This window comes from Danio rerio, chromosome 1 (assembly GCF_052040795.2).
Source record: "Danio rerio strain M-AB ecotype USA chromosome 1, GRCz13ab, whole genome shotgun sequence".
Taxonomy (NCBI): Eukaryota; Metazoa; Chordata; class Actinopteri; order Cypriniformes; family Danionidae; genus Danio; species Danio rerio.
The window spans coordinates 25,759,426-25,774,699 of record NC_141021.1 but is presented as its reverse complement, the minus strand read 5'-3'; the positions used below and the strand labels follow the sequence as shown (position 1 = coordinate 25,774,699).

Sequence of the window (15,274 nt, the reverse complement as noted above, 5' to 3'; positions counted from 1 at the left end):
TATTGATCAGCTGATACGTGACGATACCTGGTGACAATGTGTTAAACATGTTTAAAATATTTAGGGATTTTATGATATTTTTAAAAAAGAATCTTTTCAGCTCACTAGGGCTGCATTAATAGGAACAACAGTAATATGAAACATCATTACAATTTAAAGTTACATAATTTTTTAATGCAGTTTATTCTTGCAATCCTAAGATTTTATTTTTATTTTTATTTTTTTTCAATCCGAAAATTAACTTTTTTGAAAACCTTCTGGTTTGTTGACTTGGTGCTCAAAAGCATTTATTCTTATTGGCAATATTGAAAAGAACTAAACTGTGTGTGCGTGCGTGCTTGCGTACGTGCGTTCGTATGTTATAAATCATACACAAAGTGACAACAAAGACTGTTTTATTGTTACAAAACATTTAGTCTTAAATACATTTATGCATTTATTTGTTTATTTATTTATTTTTTCTTTAAGTAGAACATTTAAACACCATTTATAGTAACAATAAAACTTTGCTGTCACTTTGTGTATTTATAATTAGTCATTTTTTAATAGCATTCCTTTCAACCCAGTAATTTCACTGGTAACTGATCATTTGTTCTGTGTGTGTCATATTGTTTTGTTCTGTTTACATTTTTAGTCAAGGACCCCTTTCTTCAATCAAAGCAGCCATCAAGAGAAGTAAGAAATTAACTCTTATACATGATTGTTTGGTTCTTACATTTATATGTAGCCAAATGTGTTATGAACCACTGAATGCTGTCAAATCTTCTAGCCTCTGCAAAAGCTCTTCCTCAGCCAGTCTGCTCCAGAGAAAGAAGGTGAGTGTGTTTGAATCATTTTCGCTATTTTAACACTTAGTTATTTTAAAAAGGAATATGCCAACAGACGTGAATCGAAACAATTAATTTCATTGACTCAAATTTGTGCTGGATGCAGAACTTCAAGACAGAAAATATGACCCAATATAATCCATTCAAATACTTACAGTTTTGAGGCAGAAAAAAACTTGAGTTCTTGTTAGCCTTGTGACAAAATACAAGTCTTTGTCAAATTCCACCATAAATATTTTATTATTATTATTATTATGTAATTGAAAATAGCTAAATGATTTACGGAGAACAAATATTTGTGCATGATTGTTGTATTGCTATGATTTACTGTAGTCCGTTCCTCGATGTTCATAAGAAATCTGTTGTTGATATCAGGAGGCCAGAGATAACCATCCTATCAGCAGAGCCGTTTGCAGCTTCTTGGTATCCTGTGCCATCTGGACGGTTTTCATCTACAGCTTTTACCACACAATCAGTCTGGAGTGAGAATGCTCTGACCTCTGCGCAGGTACAGTGATTTATGGCGTTTTATCTAGTTCAACAGCCGCTTAACACTTGTTCCAGACACGTGTGTGGATTCTCTGTGTTTACTTGGCATGTCTTTGTTTTCACTTTTCAAAGCATGGTCACTTTGAGTTAATACAGACTAACACGTGGAGTATTAACTTACTAATTAACCTGTGCGATTACCTTACTAATTAACCTGTGCGATTATAGAATGAGTTTTGAGGATTTCCACAGTTAAATAAATATGACCCTTTTTTGATGATCTCAGATTTGCATTTATATTCAGCACAATTGTGTTAGTCTCATACTAAAAGGATTTGGATTATATTTTAATTCTAATAAATTATGCATGTATTCAAGATAATATTGAGTGGCTTAAAAAGTTATAGACATATTTTGAAAGTTTGTGTTGTATTATGGTTACAAAAATAGTATACATAGTTGTAATACTGTACATGGTAGAAATGTTGAACATTTCCGAGCAACACAGTGCTGTTTTGTTACTAAATGAAATAGACTACAACACTATTTATAAGCATTTTCATTGTTGATATCCGATATTAGGCAGCGCTGATGTATAAAATATGTGATATAGCCTAATATATATATATATATATATATATATATTCAGTTGAAGTCTAAATTATTAGCCCCCCTATAACTGTTTTTCCTTTTTCAGATATTTCTGATGTTTAACAAATTTAGGAATTATTCACAGTATTTCCTGTATTGTTTTTTTCTTCTGGAGAATTATTTATTTTATTTGTTTTATTTTGTCTAGAATGTTTAATTTTTTAAAACCTTTCTAAGGTCAATAATATTAGCACTATTTTTTTCGATTCTCTACAAAACAAACCATGTTAAACAATGACTTACATAATTACCCTAACTTACCTAATTAAAGGTGCCATATACTGCTTTGGTTTAATAAGTTAAATTTTTCTCTGATGTATACATAGTCGGTTTATGGCTTCAGTAAGTAAAAAAAAATCTCCAGAAATGGTTTCATGAGCTCCTGTATTACTCCATAAAATACTATTAGAATCAGAAGTTCATGATTAACTCTTTATGGTTTGTGTTGTGAATATTAATGAGCTCCGCTCTGACGTGCTGCTCTTACACACACACACACACACACACACACACACACACACACACACACACACACACACACACACACACACACACACACACAGAGCAGAGACAAATATAAACCCAATCAGAATAATGGTAATCTATTTTGCTCACCAGATTTGTTGTGGATAAAGGCTAAATTCTAATAAAACTTAACAAAAGAGAGTCATAGAGATGTATCATGTTGTATTTTGAAGCTAAATTTTTAAAGAAAACAGCCAGAACTTAGTATCAGCCTGTGCATAAACATATGACAGTTGAGCTAAGTGATTTAACACAATTCAGCAGTGTTTGTTAAAACATACATCGCATCACATTTCACAATAACCACGGTCAATAACCAAAAGATGTAACTAAACATACCTTGTGCCTCTTCTGAGTGGAGATGAATACATGTGTAAATCTTGCAGTTTGCATTCTGAAGCAATTTTAAAAATGCCTCGTGCGGTTGTTGCCCAGTAACTCATAGTAAACAAATTGGGGCTCACGTTTTCAAAATAAAAGTCATAAATGCATTCTAAGTGAAATATACGCTTCAAATAACTAAGGGAGGAAAATTATCACTGTTATATGACAAGAAAACGTTTGGCTTATCAAACGCATCCTGCAGCTTGCACATTAATGATTTCAGAGCTTTTTTATGCTCTCAGCTGCATATGAGTTGGTGCGCACTTATTGACGTGACCGTTCATCAGGTTTGGATAAATGACCTAAATTAGTAGAAATGTCAAAATTAATAATTTCTTCTGTGCACTGCGATGCAGACGTAGAAATTAAGTATCAGTTCAGTAATAGATCATTACCGGTTATTTCGTACTGACGTCATTTATCTCATATCCGCTATATTGGGGCGAGGGAGGCGAGCGAGAGTAATTAAAACGCTCCAACTACTTAAAAACGCAGAAACTGTGCACAATTAACTGCCTGTGTGTTTGCTGGACACAGCAGAAGCCCTTGCTATGGAGAATAGTTTATTTCTCTCTCTCTCTCTCGACCTTTGACCAGCTGGCATGAGGTAACTTTTCCTCTCCTCTCGGCTGTTGTAGCAATACTTGTTGATCCATTGCAGTCTCCATAGCAAGTTTTCTCCTCCGCATCTATCACGGATCAGCTGTGATCACCACTGCTGTTCATCAGTGCTTTTCAGCTGTGAACAGTGCCAGAGCTAATCATAGCCCTTTCTGTTAAGTGTGTGATCAATCATATCGCTGGGTTCTCGGATCATATGCCTGTACTTTTTGAGATTGAAATTCCGGGTGTTTTTAATACTGATGAAAAATTTGTCTCTGCCAGACCCTTTCATATTATCAACTCTTCCACTGCTGCCCAGGTCACTTCTTTTTTTAACTCTATCTGTGTTATACCCGAGTAAAGGGACACTAATCAGCCTAGCTCTTGGTTGCATAACACTACTCTGTGGCACTGGTAAAAATCAGACAGCCCAAAACCAAATTTGAACCTTGGCAAAATAACACATCTCACGCCGCTAGACGCGAGTGCCGTAAAGCGGAGCGCAAATGGAAGAAAGACAATCTGTACGTGTCACTTCAAATTCTCAGAGACTCCTGGCACCGTTACCAGATGGTTACAAAAGAACCAAAGAGGAAATTCCTTACAGAAATCATTGTATCAAACCATAATAATCTCGGGTCCTGTTCAGGACTATTGACTCTGTTCTCAACGTTCCACAAACTCTGTGTTGATGCTCACATGCCACTTGTGAATGCTTTTCCAACTTTTTAATAAAAAGATATATTCCATCAGGGCCCCTATTTAGCCTGTTGCTAACAAACCTTCTGTTTTCGTACACTGCTCTGCTGTATTTGACAAGTTTGAGCCTGCGACTCTAGATATGCTACAGGATATTGTCTGTCATCTCAGGTTCTCTGCATGATGCCCTTACTCTTCAAATTGTTAAGAAGGCTTTTTCCACTCTAGGGACATCTGTTTTAGCAATTGTAACTAGTAGTTTGTCCTCAGGTGTATTCCCTAAAAAGTTTAAACATGCAGAAGTGCAACCACTGCTCAAAAAACCTGGCTTAAATACTGCAGACCTAACAAATTGTAGCCCTTTTTTCTAACTACCTTCTCTTTCAAAAACTCTTTAAAAAAGTAGTACACGATCAATTAATAGCTTTTCTGGAAAATTACAAGTTGCTCGAAATTTTCCAGTCTGGTTTTAGGGCCTTACATAGTACTGAACAGGCTCTATTGAAGGTGTTTAAGGTGTATTCTTTAGTCACTGATTCTGGGGAGTGTGTTATCTTTGTGCTTCTTGACTTAACTCCCACCTTTGACACTGTGTATCACAAAATTTTTTAATTTTCCGATTGGAAAAGTGGTTGGGCATTAAAGGGCTGGCGCTTGAGTGGTTTAGGTCCTATCTGGAAGGACGGACGTTCACCATTAGTATCGGGGATCATGTCTCTTCCCCTGCCACCCTGTCTCATGGGGTCCCTCAGGGCTCAGTATTGGGCCCTCTTCTTTTTTCCCTCTATCTATTCCCCTCGGGTCAATAATTAGTAGGCATGGCCTGGCCTGTCTTTTTACATGTACGCTGACGACACCCAGATCTACGTCCCCATTAGAAAAAGTGAAACTGTCAGACCGCTGCTTCAGTGTCTAGATGACATAAAGTCCAGGATGGCCCTTAATTTTTTAAATGTCAATGAAAACAAAACAGAAATCATGGTTTGGGAGGATACTACTGTAGCTTCCACGGTTAATCTGAGTGACCTAGCACAGCACATCAAACCAACCATCACAAATCTTGGGGTTCAACTCTATCCTAACCTAAAGTTGGACAGCATTATAGGGGCAGTGGTCAAGGCAAGCTTTTTCCAGCTGAGACAACTGAGGAAAATAAAGCCATTTTTGTCAAGACAGTAATTTGAAACTGTAATCTATGCCTTTGTTACCACCTGCCTGGATTACTGTAACTTGCTCTACATCGGGATAAGTGGGTCTTCTGTGGCCCGTCTACAACTAGTGCAAAACGCTGCAGCATGCCTTTTTACAGGGAGTCGTAAGTTTGATTATATCACCCCGATTTGATCCACACTAGAATTCATTTTAAAATTCTTTTATTTGTTTTTAGATCCTTAAATGGTTCTGCCCCGCACTTTGTATCCGAACTGCTACACCCCTACATACCGTCGCGTGGTGTTAGATTAGCAGATCAGATGCGTCTTAAGAATGCCAAAAACTAAACGTAAGTGAGTGCCCTACCTCCTTACATCAGGCAGGCCCCTTCGCTGTCTCGTTTCAAATCACAACTCAAAACCTACCTTTTTTCTCTGGCCTTTGTTACCTGATACCTTATGCGTGCAGTGTTTTACTACTTTAGTTGTATACTATGTGTTAGTGTTTTAATTTCCATTTTACTGTTCAGCACTTTGGTCTGCTTTTTGGTGGTTGTGAAGTGCTTTATAAATAATGTTGAATGAATGAATAAATCATAGGGGTGTAAGAACTTGATAAGGCTCAGAAAGCGAGCGGGATATTTATGTTTGTTATGAATGATCATGTTGTTCTGAGCATGTTCTTGAGTTTTTAAAGGTACAGTTCATATATCTGATGGATTTTTATTAAAGGACAAAATTGTTTTAAAAATAATATATAAATATATTTATACATTTTAAAACAAGAATTGTTTTGCTGTGAAGTAAAATATCAAATTGTGTATGAAAAGCATTGTCAATGCACAGAGATATCGAATTGAACCAAATGAATGGCATTATAATCATAACTGAACCGAACCGTGAGACCATTGTAGGTTCACACCCCTGCCATCATGAGATATATATATATATTAATAATAAAATAACTATTTGTCCACTCATCTGTGCTATAAATGCAAATTCTGTATGAATCAAATGATTTCGTTCCTTTTTATATTCAAAATTGCTGTATTTTGCGTATCTCCTGTTCAACAGTGTAGGAGTGTAGAAAGCGAGCTGGGGCAGCACTGAGCTGTGCCTCACGCACCCTAAACCTAACCACTGCACACTGGCCTGAGCGCCTGATTTTTGCTTGCTCAGTGTATGCTACCAATGTAACGCTTTATTCAAATATTTTATACATTTTAGACTTTTTTTTATCATGTTCTCACTTTCAATATAATAGGTAAAGTATTTCACTTATGTCTATCACTTTTTTAGTGTTAGAATCGGACATACAGCTGCACTGAAAAGACATGAGGTGAGGCAGGCAGTAGCTCTGCCACAATGAAAAGAGCACACATGAGCTCACAGCTATTCTTGTTCGCTGGTTGCTCTTCTACGCAGTAAAGTTCAATAGGAGTCTGTTATTTTATGTTTGCTCTGATTGACTGCAAAAATCCTGGATGTGACGTTAATATCGTGGCTCAAAAATTTCTCGGAATTAGACTTTTAATCAAAACGTGAATAAATAATAGAGAACCAATGCAGGAGCTAAAGAGCTTGCTTTGAAGGACGGGACAGAAAATAACTCTATCAATTTACACTAATTCAGGTCATTCAATTTAAACGTACATGGACACAAATCGTGTGTGTGTGTGTGTGTGTGTGTGTGTGTGTGTGTGTGTGTGTGTGTGTGTGTGTGTGTGAGCGCGTGTGGGCGCGTGTGTGTGGGTGCATGCGTGTGCTTGCATGTTTGTATGTGTGAGAGAGAGAGAGAGAGCACATCCGCCGTGATGCTTTGTCGGCTGTCTGTAGCATTCAGCTGGGTGTTTTTTGGGAGGCATATTTAATAGCTATTCATTTTTACAGTGTTCCTTGGCTTAATATGTAATATTCCCCACTATATTTACAGTAAGAATGCTGATATGATAAATGAAACACAATCGGTAGCTGACAAATAAATTGGGTGCGTATACAGTATGTGGAAATATGACCCTGAAAGAGTCATGCCTCATCAGCCACAAACCTCACCGCACGTCACTGCTATAAAGTAGGCATATATGCAAATGAGGAGAGTTTGGCCCGTAAGTCTTGTCAGAGTTTGTTTTGTGTTCTGATTCACTCGTTGTCCCCCGGGGTTTTACATTCGTGGAATTTACATGAAAACAAGGAAACGGTAATGTCTGAGACTCACAGTATGCCCATTTCCATACACAGATTTTTTATTATTCTACTATGCCTTAGTATACCCAGATGTTCTTAAATTACCCTAGTTATACTAGTATCTTATATCTAGTCAAATAGTATGTACTGTGATAAAGGCAATGATAAAATAAATCAGTTATTAAAAATTTGTTATTAACAATATTATGTTTAGAAATGTGTTGAAAATATAGATATTTTTCCATTAAACAAAAATTGGGGGCAAAAATAAACAGGTGGGCTAATAATTCAGAAGCAGCTAATAATTCTGACTTCAACTGTATATTGTGCATTTTTTTTCAATATTTATTCTCTAGGCATGTGTGTTTTCTGCATACTTGTGACGTGTTTGCTTGGTTTGCTGCTTGCGTTTGAGTGATTTCTGTCTTTGGTGCTTCAGCTGCCACCATCCTATGAGCAGGTGATCAAGGAGAAGACCCAGGAGCAGGTCACCACTCCTTCACCATCTCCACGACACTCGTACACTACAACTATTGCAACACAGACTGACTCATTAGAGGAGAATGTCACAAGTCCAGATTCCTGTACGTCCTTACAACAAAACCAACAACCTGCTGGTGAGTCCTTATTCAAATATTGTACATTTGGAGTGTACAATGGAATTTTTAGAACTCATGGATGAGAATTAATGTTATAAAGTCTTTTCTCCCTGACTCTTTATCACTCCTTTCTGCTTTAGCCATGAGCGAAACGTGTGTTATCGGTGTACAGGAGCGCATTTAGGCGCGCGGGAATGGTTTTCTGCTTGCATGCGTCAGTTTGCTTTTACCAGTATTGTTTCGGTTTTACATAGAGAAAAACAAACTTGCTCGTGCAAAAGATGCCAAATGTAGTTTGTCCCTAACGTCTTTATTCTGGGATTGCCACTCTAAATTAATACACTTGCATAAAGAAATCTTGAGATAGATTTGAGAAGATTTCTTGCATAAAGAAATTGTATCTCAATGCTTTTACCGGGGGACTTTTTTTTTGGCACTTTCTCCCCGTGCCGCTGCCAACAAGATGATCGCCCATATTGCTCATGCCTAATATGGATGTCATGGACTGGTTGTCATGGATGGGTAAACAAGAACTCAGTCAGTCAAGAACCCGGGTCATTTTTGACTCAGATATAAAAGTTTGACAAACAAGTAAACTAAGAAATGTTAAAGACCTTTCTTTTTTTTTTAAGACTTGAAGACTGTTTTTCACGCTTTTATCTCTTAAGGGCTTGATTATTGTAATGCACTGTACATCAGCATCAGTCAGTCATCACTCTCGCGCTCATGGCCCATTCACACAGGGCGTCAGCCTCAACGCTTCCCATTCACTTTGAATGGGTCATGTCAAGCGTTGCCGAAATGCATTGTGGATTCGTCGGGACTGCTTTAGAGGCGTTGCTCGCTGCAAAAGTTGGTACTTGCCCAATTTTTAAGCGCCGATGGAAGCGTCAGCCATTTAGATAGCTGTATGCAAATACATCAGCTCAGATAGTGGCCTATTGCTGACTAATTTCATTGGCTGACGCTGCTATGATGATCGCGTTAGCCCTAACTTCAGACACTCCATCTGTCAAGCGTTTAAGCTGAAGCCCTGTGTGAATGGGGCGTTACAGATAGTCCAAAATGCAGCAGCCTGTTTTTTGAACCCTAGGCCTCTCTTCACTGGCTCCCTGTGAAGCAGAGAATTGATTTTAAAATTTTAATGTATGTATTTAAAGCTCTACATGGACTTACCCTGGCCTATATATCTGAACTCTTAAGTTTGTATTCTCCCCAAAGATCCCTCAAGTCCTTCGCTCAGGAGACAGAACTTTTTCAGTCTATGCTCCAAAACTTTGGAACACATTACCTCTAGAAATTAGAGCCTCATCTACATTAAGTGTTTTTTTAAAAATCAGTCAAAACCTACCTTTTCTCTCAGTTATTGTTGTTGTTATTGTTATTGTTGTTGTTATTATTATTTTTAGGACTAAAATAATTTTTTATTTTTATTTTTTATTTGAGCATATATTGTCCTGTCTTATTGTTTACCTTACTGTTTATTATTGTTGCCATGTTTGTGAAGCACTTTTTGGTCAACATTCATGTTGTTTTAAGGTGCTATATAAATAAAGTTGACCTTGACTTAAGGGGAATTATTTTTTCTTTAACAGTTTTAGTGAAACAGCCAATAAAACCACCTCGTCCAACATTACCTTGTAAACCCAAACCCCTCCTGCAAGAAACTACCAGATCTTCAACATCCACTTTCATCTCCCAACCCACTGTTGATCAAACCCCAATCCAACGTCCAGTGCCTCAGCCTCGCACCAAGTTCAAGCCCCTGAGTCCATCTAACCAGGTCACTGGGCAAACTCTGATACCACTGCAAGACAGCTGTGACACTATATCCCTTGTGGAGACCTTTGAATCCCATTCAGGCAAGTATCTGAAGGAACTCGTAGATGTCCTCAGCTCCGAACCTCAAAGTGAACTGAGTAACCCTGTGAACAATCAGGGAGAGCAGACCAACCTAACTAACGGGAACCAAATTGAGAACATGACCTTCCACCACAGCGACCGCAACATCCGCTCAAGAATCCAAGCCTTTGAAAGTCAAGCTGCCACAGAGAATGATGCAGCCTCTGTGCCTTTTCCACGTCCACGAAAAATTGGTGCTAAACCACCTATTCTGGCACCAAAACCCTCCATTGCCCCACGGCCCTCAGTCATAAAGCCTAAAGAAGAGCCGTTTTCACAATTTGACAGTCACTTATATGAAGAACTTGACATGGAACCTACACCAGCTCCAAGGCCGCAACTTTTTAAAAAACCATCCTTGGATTCAAGAGAAGAGTCTGACTCTCAGCCTTTTTTCAAAACAGCCCTTACTTCTCGACCCTCATTGGTCAAACATAAGAATGTATATTCCCAAGATGAAGAAGTGGTTGTCAAAGGACCTATTCCACCACTCAAGCCCAGTAAAGACCTGCTGAACGCCAACAATCACAACTCCACTGCTCTTCTGCCTGATCTCACATCCGCAGTGAACGTGCTAAGCAATGACTATGTGGATACTTCCATTAGTAAGTGCAGTTTTTTTAGGAATGCAATACATTGGTAAAAGTACTTTAAATATGCATACGTATATTCATTAATTATTATTAATGTGCCCCACTCACAGACCACTCACCCACTAAACCTGTCCGTCAAGGGGGATTCTCCTACATGGGAGGGAATACACAGGCGGTGACCAGGAGACCCACAGTCATCAGAGTCCCCAGTAAAACTGACAAAAGTAAGTCATTAAAACTAATGGCCAGATGAGATGTCAATGCAGATTACATTGCTGTTGCTTCCCTAATATTTTTTTCTGTGTGTTTTCATAATGGATTTTATTTTGTTTTAAAAGATGCCATTATAATGGAACTCTGTATATACCTAGACATGGCTCTATAATAGGTGTTCAGTACATGACTTACTGTGAGCCTCAAACATGTTCTCATTTAAATACTGTGTAAAATCACAGTGAAAATCATGCTAATAGGAACAAAACACAGACTTTGACGATTAATATGGTATTAATAATATGCCACCCCAGGCTGCGTTTGCTAGGCCTCAACAATCTCTAGTAAGATTTCAACAATACAATGATCTTTTTCCTTATGTTATTGTAATAAACATACCATATTTGTCAGTCTTATTTTGAAAATGGGAAAGGCAGGGAGACTAAAAAGAGCAGTTTATAGAAGCAGGCCAAGATGTCCCTGATGATGTCGATAGCGTAATGAATCAGGTCTATTGCATAGTGGAAGATATAATGCATATGCCTAATGTGAGGGGTAGGTTTAGGCTTTTTGTAGACTTTAATAACACATTAGATTACATTTACCACAATCCTTATACTATTCATGAATTAATTTCACCATATGGGCCAATCAAATCGAACGTAGCCTTGCGTTGAGAGGCACCTCTTTTGAATGGTTTGCTAACGGCCATAAGCGTTTTGCACGCTGCTTATGTGCCCTGCGCGCCTCACGTTTTAACCGCCTCCTGCGCCTTGCGTTTTTGTCCTTGCGCAAGTTAAAAAAAAAATTTCAACTCTGAGCAGAAAAAAGAGTGTTACGTCACTCACGTCTGTTTCATTCTCCAATCAAATGAAAGCAGTGGCTGGGTTTCCGTTGAGGTTCCTGCAGTGTTTATGTTGTCAAGACCGCGCACCTTTTTACTTGTCAACAAAAAGGCAGTGTGGTGCACCTCGCGTTTTTGGAATGTAAAGGCGCGTTCGGTGTGATCGGCCCCTTATAAAACCCTAATATTAGTATTTTTGGTTATGATTTGATGGCTGCAGAATTTTATTATAATCAGAGGTGGGAGTTTCTATTACACATTGACTATCAACTGTATTTAACACTGAAAATTTTTTTATCTCATTTGTTATTTGTTACCACTATTTCTGGTAAAAGTAATGTTAGCTCTTGTACATGTAGCCGAAGTGACTATTAAACCTAAAGGCTCCATATACTGCATTGGTTTATTAAATTTACAAAATTTATATTGGTTCTCAAATTTACAAAATCTAGAAATGATTTAAATGCTCTTTTATTTCTCCATAAAATACATCTAGAATTGGAAGCTCCATATTTGGACCTGTTGTGAATATTAGTTAGCTCCGCACTGACTTAGCTATAATGTCAAAGAAAACACAGCCAGGAATTAAACATCTGCATAAGCAGATGTCATTTAATAAAGTGTATTTCTTTCACTATTGAAGTGATATGACCCAATTCAGCAGTTTTTGCTTGTTGAAACATTCACATTTGACAAAAAACATGTTAAATTAACATAAGATTAAACATACATAAGGTATGTTTAATCTTATGTTAACATTATTCCTCTTTGGAGAGGAGCTGAAAAATTGCCTCAATTTGTAACTTGAGGTGGGCATATTAGTGGTTCCAGGGCATCATATCAGTCTGTATTTTGGCTAGTGATATGATGACGCATCTGTTCATCTCGTCCGGATGACAAGGAATCTGACCTAAAGTACATGCAAATGCTGGGGGCGTGCCCTATGAATCACGCAACAGTCTGCTTGTCTTCTGATGGGCGGAGTTTTACACTCATGCAATTTACATTAGAATGAGGAAAGCATGTTGTCTGAGGCTTACAGCATGCCTATTTCCATATACTGATCTGTTATTATTAATTTATGCCTAGATATACTAAGATTTTTTTTTCATAGGACACTTTTAATAACACCATGTGCATAGGATGTAATTTATTTGCATGTATGATATGGATAGATCATTAAAAATATACCTAGGGCTCTATTTTGACGGTCCATGCGCAGAGTGCAAAACGCAGGGCGCAAACGCTTTCAGGGCATGTCAGAACGCATTTTTGCTAATTTAAGGAATGGGAAAATGCCATGGCGCATTGTCTAAAAGTGTTGAGTTTATTTTCTTAATGAGTTATAGGTGTGTTTTGAGAATAAACCAATCAGAGTCTCATCTCCCATTCCCTTTAAGAGCCAGATGCGTCACGCCATAAGCGCATTCGTCATTTACAGGACGTAAAGTAAGTCTAAGTGGAAAAACTGAGCATTTCACAAGCTAACAGTTAACAGTTAACAATTTTTTTAACAGAAAAAACAGAGCATCTACTGCGTGAGAATGAGAGATATGGATGACTTTCACTTTCGCTCTTTGATAGGGAAACCTTTACGCACAGACATCAGTTAGTCTATAAATAATTAATTGCATTTGTTAAGCACAAATTTTCAGTTCTAATTTCCAGCAATCTAATAAATGAACTATATTAACGAAGTGTGTTTAAAAACGTTCGAGGTTACTAAAGTAACCCTTCGTTCCCCGAGGAGGGGAACGGAAGCACTATAAGTGGATTTGATTGTAAAATCCACGCATTGGGAGGTTCGGTTCAGAAGCTACTCGTCTGAAAGAGTATTGAACGGGCCAATTAAGAATGAATTGGCAGCGCAAGCCTGCGCAGGTGAGCGGCATAAGCAATCAACTGAGTATATAAGCTCACCTGGCGCAGCAGACGCTATCCTTTTTAAGCTGAAGAGACTTTCAACAGCTAAGGGACAGTCATTATGGCGACGGAGTATAGTGCTTCCGTTCCCCTCCTCGGGGAACGAAGGGTTACTTTAGTAACCTCGAACGTTCCCCTTCGGGGGGAACTTCAGCACTATAAGTGGATTTGATTGTAAAATCCACGCATTGGGAGCCCATTGAAAGCGCCATAATGACTGCACCTTACCAACACCCCCGATGAGGAGATAGTCAAGCAAGCGTGACGCACCCACATCATGGGGGGCGCGGTCCTCCAACGTGTCCCTGGCCCTAATTTATCCTACTTCAACAGAAGTTTTACGGATTTATATATATTTTTTTGGGAAGTCGTGAGCATCTAGATAATTCTAGGAAAATACGACAGTACGTTGGGAAGCGTGCAATCCCGATAGGGAGGACGCTGCGGAGGCCATCCGTTACCCAAGGGGGGATAGATGGCAGAATTTACATATGGACTAGCCCTAAAAGGGGGAGTACGCATAGCAAAAGAGTGGTTAGCGGGGAGGGAAGACACGGGTCCGCCCAGGCCGTGGCTGAATAAGCATATGGGATCGCCTAGTGGGGACCACGCATAGCAGGCACCTTTATCCAAAACGCGGGCTGACCAGCGGGCAGACCTACAACGTAGTGGGCCAGCAAGTGACTCCTCCGCTGAGTCAGTGCTGGGGGCCACGGAGGAATCTGCAGGGCTCACCTGACGGGGAACTTTACTGACAGATAAAAAGGCGCACGTATCTCCGTGTTAGGGAAAATGGCGCAGCAAGCGTGTTTCAACACCCTACCGAATTGTTTCCTCAATCACCAAGGGTTACCTAATACCCTTGAGGAAACCGGCTCCACTCGCAGATTGTAAAACCTTGCAAATGTGTTGGGTGTCACCCAGCCCGCAGCTCTACAGATGTCTGTTAGAGGGGCGCCGCGTGCGCGCGCTCGAGAGGATGCGAAGCTCCGAGTGGAGTGCGCACGCGCTCTCGGGGGACGCGGCTCATCTCGGCTCTGATAGTGAAAGAAAGGCATCCAAAATCTAGTGGGAACTTATTTCGGTACGGCACTTCCCTGCTGCCGACCGCTATAACAGACGAAGAGCTGCTCAGATGATCTAAACTCTGAGTGCGGTCCGGATAATACGCAAAACGCGAACTGGACAATAAATAAGGGCTGGGTCTGCCTCCTCCGAGGGCAGCGCTTGCAGGCTCACTACCTCGTATTAAAACGGAGTGGTAGGAACCTTGGGCACATATCGCGGGCGGGGTCTCATACGTGAGAGAAGCCAGCCCAATTACAGGCACGAGTCACTGACCGAAAAATGCCTCCGGGTCCCCGACCCTCTAATCGATATCAACGCGACCAGCAGAGCTGTCTTCAGGGACAGAAATATACTGAGTCGAGGATCGAAGGGATCTGACGCGGCTTGTGTAGCGAAGGCGAGATCCTAAGAGGGCATGAGAGGGGGCGGGGTGGATTAATTCGCTTAACGCCCCTGAGGAACCGGATGATGAGGTTATGCGTTCCCACGGTGCTGCCAGCCACCGCGTTATGAGAGCGGAGATGGCAGCCACGTAACCTTGAGTGTGGAGGGCGACAGCCTGCTCTCCAACTTCTCTCGGCGTAAAGAAAGCACAACGCTGATCTGGCAAATTACGGGG

At 39.6% G+C, this 15,274-nt stretch overlaps 1 protein-coding gene across 10 annotated transcripts in view; it reads left to right on the top strand.

The window, feature by feature from the left end:
* sh3d19 (SH3 domain containing 19) overlaps positions 1-15,274 on the top strand; it is a 52,307-nt gene that overhangs the window by 16,549 nt on the left and 20,484 nt on the right. For 6 of the 10 annotated variants that reach the window (XM_087235680.1, XM_087235684.1, XM_087235682.1 and 3 more), the window contains 6 exon segments: positions 635-675; positions 770-815; positions 1,203-1,335; positions 7,953-8,130; positions 9,708-10,619; positions 10,718-10,831. In XM_087235680.1, coding sequence (XP_087091806.1) covers positions 635-675; positions 770-815; positions 1,203-1,335; positions 7,953-8,130; positions 9,708-10,619; positions 10,718-10,831 — 1,424 coding nt within the window. 10 annotated transcript variants of the gene reach the window in all.